Source organism: Podarcis gaigeae (genome assembly GCF_964106915.1).
Source record: "Podarcis gaigeae genome assembly, chromosome: 2".
Lineage (NCBI taxonomy): Eukaryota > Metazoa > Chordata > Lepidosauria > Squamata > Lacertidae > Podarcis > Podarcis gaigeae.
The window spans coordinates 32,351,742-32,363,885 of NC_139679.1; the positions used below are offsets into that span (position 1 = coordinate 32,351,742).

At 45.4% G+C, this 12,144-nt stretch overlaps 1 protein-coding gene across 3 annotated transcripts in view; it reads left to right on the top strand.

Moving 5' to 3' along the window:
- Window positions 1-12,144, top strand: part of DNAH17 (dynein axonemal heavy chain 17) — a 98,208-nt gene that overhangs the window by 49,229 nt on the left and 36,835 nt on the right. For all 3 annotated transcript variants that reach the window (XM_083727297.1, XM_083727298.1, XM_083727299.1), the window contains 9 exons: window positions 284-449; window positions 2,065-2,167; window positions 2,386-2,533; window positions 2,681-2,772; window positions 4,871-5,032; window positions 5,780-5,944; window positions 6,927-7,118; window positions 9,410-9,676; window positions 11,708-11,869. In XM_083727297.1, the coding sequence (XP_083583423.1) occupies window positions 284-449; window positions 2,065-2,167; window positions 2,386-2,533; window positions 2,681-2,772; window positions 4,871-5,032; window positions 5,780-5,944; window positions 6,927-7,118; window positions 9,410-9,676; window positions 11,708-11,869 (1,457 nt within the window). The remainder of the gene's footprint in view (window positions 1-283; window positions 450-2,064; window positions 2,168-2,385; window positions 2,534-2,680; window positions 2,773-4,870; window positions 5,033-5,779; window positions 5,945-6,926; window positions 7,119-9,409; window positions 9,677-11,707; window positions 11,870-12,144) is intronic.

Here is a 12,144-nt window from a genome sequence, read left to right on the forward strand (position 1 = left end):
CCTTTTCCACATAAATCTGATTATAATGTTTGATGAATTATTATGTTTTGTATATTCTGCAAGCCAGCCAGAGTGGCTGGGGAAACCCAGCCAGTTGGGCAGCATATAAATATTATTATTATTATTATTATTATTATTATTATTATTATGCTATTCACTTTTGAACAGGCATGCATAGAGCTGCCTTTACAACAGGATGGAGCTGAGGAAAGCTTTACCTGATTGCCAGGATAAGACCCTGTAACATTTTGTTTCTGCGTGGTCTTCTTTTTTTTCAATACAGCTATTCTTGAGAAGCCCCTGGAGAAGAAATCCGGCAGGAACTTTGGTCCCCCTGGTACTAAGAAACTCATCTACTTCATAGATGATATGAATATGCCAGAAGTCGACAAATATGGCACTGTGGCTCCTCACACCTTAATCAGGCAACACATGGACCATGGACACTGGTAGGAATGCACTTTGTCACGTGACTCCTGGTCAACATGCATATTTGAATGGCACAGTTGAATGCTGTGGAACTTCATGCGCTACATATATACACCCAAAAGACACTCTCATTTTCTACCAGTAAGCTCGGTTGAGACAGGGAGTCTGAAATCGCGACGATCCAAAAGGCAATGAAATACATCCAAAGAAATGGGTACACACAAGTGTGACACCACTCTTTTACTGTAAAGTTTTGAAGTCTTGCTCTCACACTTTCTCTGTTTTGAACTGACTCCACACCTTCAACACCAATCTATATACAGTGGTACCTCGGGTTAAGTACTTAATTCGTTCCGGAGATCCGTTCTTAACCTGAAACTGTTCTTAACCTGAAGCACCACTTTAGCTAATGGGGCCTCCTGCTGCCGCTGCGCCGCCGGAGCACGATTTCTGTTCTTATCCTGAAGCAAAGCTCTTAACCTGAAGCACTATTTCTGGCTTAGTGGAGTGTGTAACCTGGAGCGTATGTAACCTGGAGCGTATGTAACCTGAGGTATATATATTTTTAAGTAGCTCCCTTGTATACCATGTCCAACACAATGCTAGATTTCTGTGATGGATGCCTGGTTTTGTGTGGGAGTTACAACACACTATTATTTGATGTGCAGAATGTAAAATGTCCACTTTTGTAGACCTCTGAACAAATCCAGAGCAGTTGGACCAAGATCTGTTTGTGCAACATCATATCAGATTCTACCTCCTACACTTTTGGTGTTCCCACAACAGACTCCCAAAAAGAAAATAAGTTAGGCATTCTGTGTCCAAGTAGGAATATCATCAGCCCCGCAAAATCACAAGCAGAAATCTTCATTTGGCTTAAGTAAGGAATCGGAACTCAGAAAGTATTGTGCTTAAACCAGTAATGTGCAACGTATTTATACATTTGTGTGTACACACACACAACATGTACATGCACATTTCTAATTATGAGGGAGTCGTGTTCTCTGGAAGTGGATGAACATACGCCATGGTAATGTTGCCACCTTGCACCCAAAGACAGAAAATGCAGGCTCGTCTTGGACACACACCCTTCAGTCTATTTCCTTTATTCGTCTGGGGTAGATGTGTGTAACTCAAGTAATATAACCTCCCTGACACAACTCTCAGACTTTTGTTGCTGAATATTGCAGATGGGCTAATGATGAATGATGTGCGGATTGCAAAAGGTTTTAATACATACAAATCCAGTGTAATCTAGAGAAAGCAGACTGTTTGAATGTTTGCTTCCTGCAAAATGTGTGCAGATGACCACTGTGGAGATTCCACTGGATTAGCTAAACTAGGGCCGACTGAGTTGGGATATGGATCTGAAGTAGATCTTCAAATCCTATCATGCTTCCCTTGAGAACAATCTCCAGCTTGTGTTTCCACAGAGCTGATGTATCTCTCAAAATCTCGTTCGTGTTTTCTTAATGAGAGGAGGTCATGAAAAGAAGTCTTCATTTTGCCCTTTGTCCTCATTTTCCGTAAATGTACGTGCAAGATAGATGAGACTTCATAAATATAAGTGGATACGGAGCTTTGTGCAAGAGTTGCATCTCAGAATCGTGTCTCCTTCTTGCTTATTTCCGTTAGGTATGACAGAACCAAGCTGACACTGAAGGATATTCACAACTGCCAGTATGTTGCATGTATGAATCCAACTTCTGGATCCTTCACCATTGACTCGAGACTCCAGGTACCTGTCAAAGACCCCTGTCGTAGGGGTTTCAGTCAAAGGCATCTGCTACACCCCTGCAATGTTTGCCTCTTTGGATTTGGTCTCCTCTTCCCAAGTGGAAGCAGAAAAGCAGATCATGTCTGTGTTTTTTGGCTTTCTTTTAGAGAATTAAAATGCGCCCTTTCGTTTAAGAGAGTGCTGCCCAGCCTGATCTTTATGAATGCCTTTTGTTGCAGCGACATTTCTGTGTGTTTGCGGTGAGTTTCCCAGGACAAGATGCTCTTATGGCTATCTACAGCACCATCTTGGGTCAGCACTTGGCCCTCCGAACTGTCCCCATGGTGGTTCAAAAGATTCATTCACAGCTTGTTTCTGCAGCTCTGGGTAAGCACTTGCAAAGGTAGAAAACCTGGCCATGGTTCATGCTTTGCATGATTACTGTCCTCTCTTTGCTCTGTTTTCTAGTTCAGGTTCAAGTCACACAAACAGCCCCTCATTTTCATGTATATCTGCTGTATTTCTCCACAACAGCCTTGCATCAGAAAATCACATCAACCTTTCTTCCTACGGCCATCAAATTTCACTACGTTTTCAATCTCCGGGATCTTTCTAACATCTTCCAGGTACAATGTCACTTCTGTATAGCTATTTGCACTTTGCTATGTGTGTGGATTTCTCTTTCCCTATTCCCTAGAAATAGCATAGGCGAAACATAGTCCCACTGGCTGGGGACGGGGGGGGGGGGGGCGGATCTAGTCTGTTGAAGCCATTATAGAGTATACCTGTGTCCTCAGAGGACACCCAGGTTAGGAAACGGAAGGCAAGCAAAATTGGTCGCTCCAACCAAAGCCATGCTGGCTTCCTTCCTTTCTGAAGGGGAAAGGAATGGATTTTGACTCAAGGACTGGCCGCCCGTATTAGCCATGCTGATTTCAAGCTGAAGGTGATTGAGACCGATGTGCTGCTTCACCAGCATCTTAGCCTTGCCAACTTGCTCAGAGGTGTGAAGAGCCCCATGGATGGTAGGATGCAGAACGTAACTGCCTCCTAACCCTTTTGCTCTCTTTCTGAATCCTTGAGTCAGTTACCTTCTGCCCCTGCATCCTATTCCCCTACCTATGCTGATTTCCAAGGGATAGGGAAAGAGAGATCCACAGAGCTTCCGGCAAGTCATGTTTATATAGAGGTGTCCCTGCCTTGCCTCTGTTTTCTCCCCGTATCATCTCCCCTTTCAGAAGCAGTTCATGCCTTTTACAGCTTGCATCCTCCTCCCGTGATTCAGCATGACTGTTCTTCTTACAGCCATTGTGAATTTATACAGTATGACATTTCCCGAGGCGTTCTCTTCTGGCATAAGGAAATCCAATCTGTTAACACCCATGTAACTGCGGTAAACACAAGGGCCCTGGGGAGCAACAAGCTTTCTTGGAAACGCAAAGCTTGCCACCATGTTTCGGCGTTCCCTTTGTTTTATTACAACCTGGCTTTGTGGCAGGCGAGCAAAGTGCTGCTTTTGCCATGGCACTTGTCAGATTTAGAGCAGTGGGCCGGGTACTCCGTTGTGGAACTGGAGCACTGCAAAGAGTGCCCAGGGCTCAGTCTTGGGAATAACGACCCACAGATCATAGAATCCTAGAATGGCAGAGTTGGAAGGGACCCTGCGTATCATCTGGTCCAACCCCCTGTGATGCAGGAATATGCAGCTATCCCATACGGGGATTGAACCTGCAACCTTGGCAATATCAGCACCATGCTCTAGCCAACTGAGCTATCCAAGAGTTATGTCCCATGTACTATTCCTTTAAATTATGAATACCCTATCTGGTGTCCTCCAGTTATTGTCGGATTGTATACTCACCTAGAGACTTGCATGCTCAAGCACACAGAGCCCCTCTCTAGCCCCATCAACCTCAGTGTGGCCATGCTAGCAGGTTCAGAAACTGGAGTGTGTTATAACTGTCATTGCTAAGCAACCACAATTCCCAATACTTCATCCCCAAGGCCTGTTAATTTTCCCCCCAGAGAGGTAGCAGCAGCGGTGGTGGTGGTGGGCTCCCTCCCATAGTAAACTTTTATATGCTAACATTTTAAGTAATGAAGGCAGAACCCACACTCTCAATACCTCTCATAGCGTTCCTCTGGGTTTGTGGGATCTGCGTCTGTAAGCACCTTTGGGAAGCACTTGGCCTAGGACCTACGTCGGCCTAGGACCCACGTACCTATGGGGCCGCCTCTCCTGGTATGCCCCGCGGAAGACCTTAAGGTCCACAAATGACAACATTTTGGAGGTCCCAGGTTGCAAGGTGGTTAGATTGGTCGCAACTAGGGCCAGGGCCTTTTCAGTACTGGCTCCAACTTGGTGGAATGCTCTGTCACAAGAGACTAGGGCCCTGCGGGACTTGACATCTTTCCGCAGGACCAGCAGGACAGAGCTTTTCTGCCTGGCCTTTGGTTTGGACTCAGTCTGGCCCTTATGTTTCCCTCCCCTTATGGTTTTGATGAGGCTGCATTTTAAATTGCATTTTAACCTGTATTTTAAATCCCCCCCCATTATGTTTTTACTGTAATTTTACTGTTGTTAGCCACCCTGAGCCCGGCTCTGGCCAGGGAGGGTGGCGTATAAATAAAATTTACTTTTATTATTATTATTATTTGAACTGTCACATGGGGGGAATCGTTATAGCTTATCACAGTGCTGGAAGCGTTTTCTGTCTTTGGCAGGGACTTCTCTTCTCCACGGCTGAATGCCTCCGAGTGCCGGTGGACCTGGTCCGACTGTGGCTGCACGAAGCCACAAGGGTTTACTGTGACAAACTTGTGGAGGAAAAAGATCAGGAGAGCTTTGGCCGGGTCATGATGGCTACTTGCAAAAAATTCTTTGAGGTAGGGTAGTCATTCTTCTGCCGTTCTTCAGCTGATACTCTAGATTCAAGGGTGAATGTGGACTCTGCCGGGATACCTGCAGTCCGTTCCATATTAATAAGTAGAAGCGTGGCTGGGAACAAACTTATTTGAAACTTTGTCCAAATCCGCATTGGCTTCCTTAAAACGAGAATCCAGGAACATTTTAAAATGTCCAGGGCTGGCTCCTGATTTGAGGCAGCCCTGAACAAAAGGCCCTTTCCCCCCTCTTTGTCAATGGGATCTAGGTACCTTATCTGGCTTCGATGGCAGCACCCCAAGTGGCATTGGACAGCGGGATCTAAGCCTCCTATAAAAATTTTCACCAACACCCTGGAGCAATGCTACTAACTCGGAGCCATTGTGGAGAATTTAAAGGGTGGCTAGTCCCAGTGATTGCTGCTTTGAGTGTGAGGCTAGAAAAAGAATTCACGGGAGCCCAGGAAAGGCCCTGGGGCCCTGGCAGCTGCCCAAAGGAGTCCAGATGCTGATTAGAGTCCAGCAGCATCTGCTGACATCCTACCTTCCTCATGCCAAATCACAGCTATATCACAGTTACTATTTCGAATAGGCACTAGCAGCTGTAGCAGAGATGGAGGGAAAACACAGAGTTCAGCGACTGACCCTCCCATCCCACTCCCCCCCTAAATACACTTGCACCCAGTCCAAACGTTTGCCATCCTTAAAGGTAAAAAGCAGCTTATGGGATTATGTTTGTCCTTTCTGCAGGAGCTAGGTGACAATGTTGTCTTTGCGAAGCCAAATATTTATTGCCACTTTGCTCAGGGCATTGGCGATCCCAAGTATCTCCCAGTTTCTAATATTCAGTCTCTGAATAAGCTGCTTACAGAAGCCCTGGACAGCTACAACGAGGTCAATGCAGTGATGAATTTGGTGAGTGAAGCTGGAACTAAAACCCAGGGAGAAGATGGCAATTACCATGCAGGTCCTGAAAGGGGTGGTGGTCTTTCTCTTAGGCTTAAAGGTGTAGTCTTAAGTTCTTGCCACCATTCATTTAGCACATGGGCAGGCAAACTAAGGCCCGGGGGCCGGATCCAGTCCAGTTGCCTTCTAAATCCAGCCTGCGGATGGTCTGGGGAATCAGCGTATTTTTACATGAGTAGAATGTGTCCTTTTATTTAAAATGCATCTCTGGATTAGTTGTGGGGCCTGCCTGGTGTTTTTACATGAGTAGAATGTGTCCTTTTATTTAAAATGCATCTCTGGATTAGTTGTGGGGCCTGCCTGGTGTTTTTACATGAGTAGAATGTGTCCTTTTATTTAAAATGCATCTCTGGGTTATTTGTCGGGCATAGAAATTCGTTCTCCCCCCCCCCCCAGTATATAGTCCAGCCTCCCACCAGGTCTGAGGGACAGTGGACCAGCCCCCTGCTGAAAAAGCTTGCTGACCCCTGATTTAGCATATTCCTGCAGTCAATAGCTTAAATCCATTGAAGTTCTGAATGCAAAATGTCCGGAGTTGTACAAAGTGGGGGGGGGGGGGAGAGGAGCAGAAATGGTGTGTCCCGGTGGAGTTGAGTAAATAGGTGGATATTTTAAAATTATAAAAGAGAAATGCACCAGTAAGGGTGGAAATAGTCAGATGGGACATTAGCTAAGATAAATGAGGCTGTGAAACATTTATCTAAAAACACTACAGGGACATCATGTTTAAGTTGGGGGGGGGAGTGTGCACTATTTGTTTTTCCAAAAAACCCAGATAACAAAATAGGACAGGACGCATCAGTTATGGGCTGAACAAAGTAGCCCATACTAATAAAATCCATGCTAAAATTGATTGGTATATAGGCCATAATGTTAGACTTCTGTATTATTGTGGGCTGTGCTATTAATAATCCTTCCTTGGCTGTTGCAGGTGCTGTTTGATGATGCTGTATCCCACGTCTGCAGGATCAATCGCATCTTAGAGTCTCCCAGAGGGAACGCTTTGCTAGTGGGTGTCGGAGGGAGTGGCAAGCAGAGCCTGTCTCGGTTGGCAGCCTATATCAGTGCCTTGGATGTGTTTCAGATCACGCTGAAGAAAGGCTATGGGATTCCAGACCTCAAAGTGAGAAGCAATGTGATTTTCTCTAGGGAATGTCCCAGTAGAAAAAGAACCATAACTGATGCTAAATCCCTGATACCCAGAATACCTCTAGATTGGTCGTTATTTTGCAGAAGGGATTCAGTTGCATCCGAGAACCTTAGGTTTGTGCGGTTAAAGTGGATTAAAGCGCTCTGTTGCCCTAGCACAGTAACACTTCATACATACTCTATGCCTGCCATGAACATTTTAAAAATTGGCTGCAAGGCAAGACATGGACTGCCTGTCAACGCTGCAGCTGCTGCACATAGAGAAGGTTGTAGGATTTGGCCTTCGGTTTTGTGGCCTGAAGAGTTCTGTTCAGGCGCGGCCTGGGAGGTTTTGCCGCTGTAGGCAAAACATCCCTTCCCTGCCTTGCTGCCGTGGCCCTGTTGCCACTGGCAATGCCACTGCAATTGCACCCTCACCCACGGCTGCTCCCATGCAATGGCAAGGGCAAAGGTGTTGTGGCGGCAACGAAACTGGCAGGGCTGGCAACAGCGGGGGTGTGGGGTGGTGGTGGCAGATTTGCCACCTGAGTCAAATTGATTCACCTCATCTCATCCGAGCACTGACCTTGGTCTCATTCTTAGAATCATTTGCTTTGGCTTCCCACGTCTATGGAGCTGAGTCAGGGACTAACTTGCATACATATTTTTCAAGCAAGGAAAGTGCAAGTGAGGAACATAACCTTTTAAAAAGCTGAATGAGTATTTTTGTACACACCTCTGGTTGCTCAGTCCCTCTGCCCCACAATGTGATCTGAGGTATGTGCACTGTGGTAGTTTTCTTTTCAGCGGGGGCGGAGAGGGAATAAGTGGCTACGTTTAGCTTTGGTAGCACACATCGGTTCTGTATCCAAGCATAGGTTCTAGTGTTATGACAGCCGTTGCGGTTCTCCAAACTTCTTTGGTCAGAGGCATGTTTTGATCTATGGGCTACTTTTAAAATGAGGCTGCATTTTAACCTGTATTTTAAATTGGTTTTTATTATTATTATTATTATTATTATTATTATTATTATTATTATTATTATTTATGTTTTTACTGTAATTTTAATGGTGTTAGCCGCCCTGGGCAGGGCGGCGGTATAAATAAATTTTATTATTGTTATTATTATTAGTTCTGATGCTGGGCAGCAGACAGAGGAAACTCCTGCCATTGTGTCAGCCTGCTTGGGAAGTGCAAGAGTGGCACCTAGTGTTCACTAGGGAATATGCTGGTTTGTGTTTCCTTCCTGCAATTGCTCTGGCAAGGGAAACACTTGGCAAGACGAGCCCCAGTTCCAAGAAGTGCATCTTTGCAGCTGCTCCCTTTCTGCAGTTTAAAGATGTGGCTGTGTGACCGCAGCTCTGTTCAGGAATCTTGTTCAAAGTAAAGGGGTCACAGTAAGGATAAGGGAGGTGTTCGATTCAGTTTGCAGTTAAAAAGATAAAACCATCTGATTCCCATTTACCCAAACAATGTGTGAACCGTAATTTGAACTTCTTTTGTGAAGCAGTTCTCCAGCGAAACTATCTGTACAAAAGCGCATATAGTAGGGGGAAGTGTGAATAAATGCTTCCCCCCCCCCTTAACATAACTTTCAAAATATATTGTAATGGGGGAATTTGCTTGCCAAAAAAATGTATATTAGACAAAATTGCATACAAAAAAAATATATGTTTCAGGAGAAATACACACTGATATTGCTGACAAATTTTCATGAGAACTTTGGAGGGGTTTTTTAATGCATGTGGAAATGTGGAGAACTGAACAGGAAAAATGAGAACCTGAGAGAAACTGAAATTGCCATCCCTGCAACAAAGCCTGTTAGCCCCACCCCTGTCACCGGCTTCATCATCTCGCAAATGTTGGGAAGGTGAACTTCTGCAGTGGGGGGGGGGGGCTGCTATGCTCAGGGTGACTCCCCATGTGATTTAGAACCCCGGAAGATCAGGATTCCATATCACACTGGAGCCTCCAGAAGAGTCCCTCTGTGGTGCTGAGGTTCACCTTCCCAACTCAATAGAATGGGCAGAGGCAACAGGCTCTGGTAATTGCGTGGGGAAGAGACGGCCCAAATAGGGCTTTCCAAAATGGTGTACAGATCTGAAGATTAGCTTTTCCTCTTGTGGTCCATCTTTCACAAAAGGAAAGCTGCCTCTTTCCCATATCAGTGTTGGGAACTTTTAAGAGGAATAACCCCACTTCAAAAAAAAAAGGAAGCGTCTTCTCTCTTTCTTTCTTTCTTTTTTTTAATGTAAGAAACTGATATGTGTCTGTTCTGTGGTCCAGGCTGACTTGGCTTCCCAGTACATCAAATCTGCTGTGAAGAACACCCCCACCGTGTTCCTCATGACAGACTCGCAGGTTGCTGAGGAGCAGTTCTTGGTGTTGATTAATGACCTGCTGGCATCTGGTGAGATCCCAGGTCTCTTCCAGGATGATGAAGTGGAAAACATTATTAGTTCCATGAGGCCCCAAGTGAAGTCCATGGGCATGCAGGATACTAGGGAAAACTGCTGGAAGTTCTTTATTGACAAAGTCCGTCGGCAGCTGAAGGTGAGGCGGCCGCCTTCTTCTTGAATACAGGGTGGTTGTGGTTGTTTTCATTCCAAAATCTTTGTACAACAGGGACATACTAAATTTTGACTGTGTGTGTGGTTGAGACTAAAGTACCATCTCTGCCATTCACACTGTTGGGCGTGTGGGGTAGATGAAAGCAGGAACTTGTGGCTGAACGGCGCAGCAAGACTTTATAAAGCAATGTCGCTTTGGGAAGTGTTGGGAGGAAAAGTCCCTGCCTTTGGGTCTCTGGTGCAAGTCACAAAAATGTCCTAGGCCAGCACTGTTTATGTGGGGTGAAAGGCTCAAGAGGAGGTGAATCTGACGCTAAAATTGAAGCAGGTCTTGGAACGTTGTTTTATAATACCGTGACCTAAATGGAGTACCCAGGAATATCTGAAGTGGGGCAGGGGGGAAGCTATTGCTGTCATTAACAGATGCCAGTAACAATGAAGGATACTTCAAGTCATTCCATCAGCTATCAGTGGGAAGGGGGGGCAAGCATTCACTGGCATAGGCTGCACATCTAGTGCCCCTCCAGTGGTGCTTGTCTGTCTCATCAGGAGATTATGGGATTTGCAAAAGATTATATAGTGGTTCGAGCACATCCCGTGGAAACATACTTCTGTTGTCAACCACAGATCTTAATAAATCATAGTTTAAAAATTAAAAAGGGTAGAAAATGACAATGATTTGCTTTCCACAGGACCTCAAACGTAGGTGGGGGGGGGGGCCTTCCTAATACAAATGTTTCTGTGCCTTGTTTCTGAGAGCCTTTAGTAAACATCATCTCATAAAAGGAATGAAAGCCTCTGAAATGTGTCATTGTTCACGCTACTGTGGTAAATATCCACATGGCAAAGTCTTGCTCCTGTTTGAGGCTTTGGGCCTTTTTTTTTTTTTTTGTCGAAATAGCTGAAAGGGCCTCCTCCAAGAGGCTTACTTTGTGCCCCCCGTTGATGGATGCATTGCAGATCTGCAGTCACTATTATTTAGCATCCGTTTACCCTGATTTTTCTCAGAGTGGCTTAACCAGTGCTTTGAATTAGCAGGGTCCAGATTCTTATGTTTTGGGTGTTCCTTTTCTTTAAATTGGTCTCTCTTCCCTGGTCACCTCCTCTGTGTGTGAAAGGAGACAAACCTCCTGCACTTGTTCTGATTTTCCTTCTCCCTGCCACGGTGCTCCTCTGCAAACAAATAATATTTAATGGGCTTCTTCTGAAGTATGTCTTCCTAAAATGGAGAATAAATATTATTAAAAGCACATACTGAGGTGAAGACGTGCTCCAGAGGAAGAGCAAGTAATGATAAAATTCTGAAGAATGAAACATTATGAAGTTCTCTTCTTAGGTAGGTTTTTTCCCCCCAAGCTCTCTAAATCCAATGAAAGAAGAGGTGTGTCCTAAAATCACTTTCAGTCTCCCAACAGATGCAAAGGCACAGCTCCCAGATCCCACACAGGCTATAGGTGCTTCAAGTGTTGTGCTTTGCCAGTGCCCAGGGGATCCTCAATTGCACTGCATAGCCACTAGGAGTAGCAAAATGGCTTTTTAACCTGGTGGCTGACTGGACTTAGGTTGCACCCCTCTCTTCAGCTGATGAAACAGAGCTAAAAGTCTTAGTGAGGCTGGGGATTTGCCCTGGATGGTTTGTGCATGCTCAAGCCCATTTGTCCTGGGGCATTACCCCACACCTCAGAGGGAGGAAAACAAATGCTCAACTACTGTAGGGTTGCCATATTTCAAAAAACGAAAACCCAGACAGAAAAGTCATTGAGCTTTTTTTCAGGTTTTAGAGCTACTTCTGATATGGGTTGCCTTACGGACGCAGGTCCTGATGGCTGAATCCCGGATATGTCTGGGAAATTCCAGGCGTATGCCAACCCTAAGCTACTGTGGTTTCTTCGTAGAACAAAAGGGTTATTGCAATAGACAGAAGTAGTTATTCTGTTCTGATTTAACTTGCTCCTGTGCTGCTTTATATAATATTTCTTAGGTTATTAATGAGAGTTTCCCTCCCTGGCTCCAGGTGATCCTTTGTTTCTCTCCTGTGGGGTCCACCCTCCGTGTGCGGGCAAGAAAATTCCCTGCTGTAGTGAACTGCACCGCCATTGACTGGTTTCACGAATGGCCTGAAGATGCCCTGGTATCTGTCAGTGCCAGGTTCCTGGAGGAGACCGAAGGAATAGAGGTGACTCCGCCCTTAACAGCTGTATCATTTCTATCAGTGCCATTACAATGAATGTTGTGCCCCCCAGCATAACTTGGCACTAAGGAGGGCAGTTTCTGCCTGTGTTCCATGAATGGTTCTGTGTTCTTCAGGACTGACCTGGTATATATACACCAGAGTTCAGATCAGAGATGGGAAGCCTTTTGTTCTGTTGAGGGCTGCATTCCTTGTTGAGAGGGCACGTGCTGGCAGTGGGCAGGGCCAAAGCCCAAAGTGGGTGTGGTAAGAACCAAAAT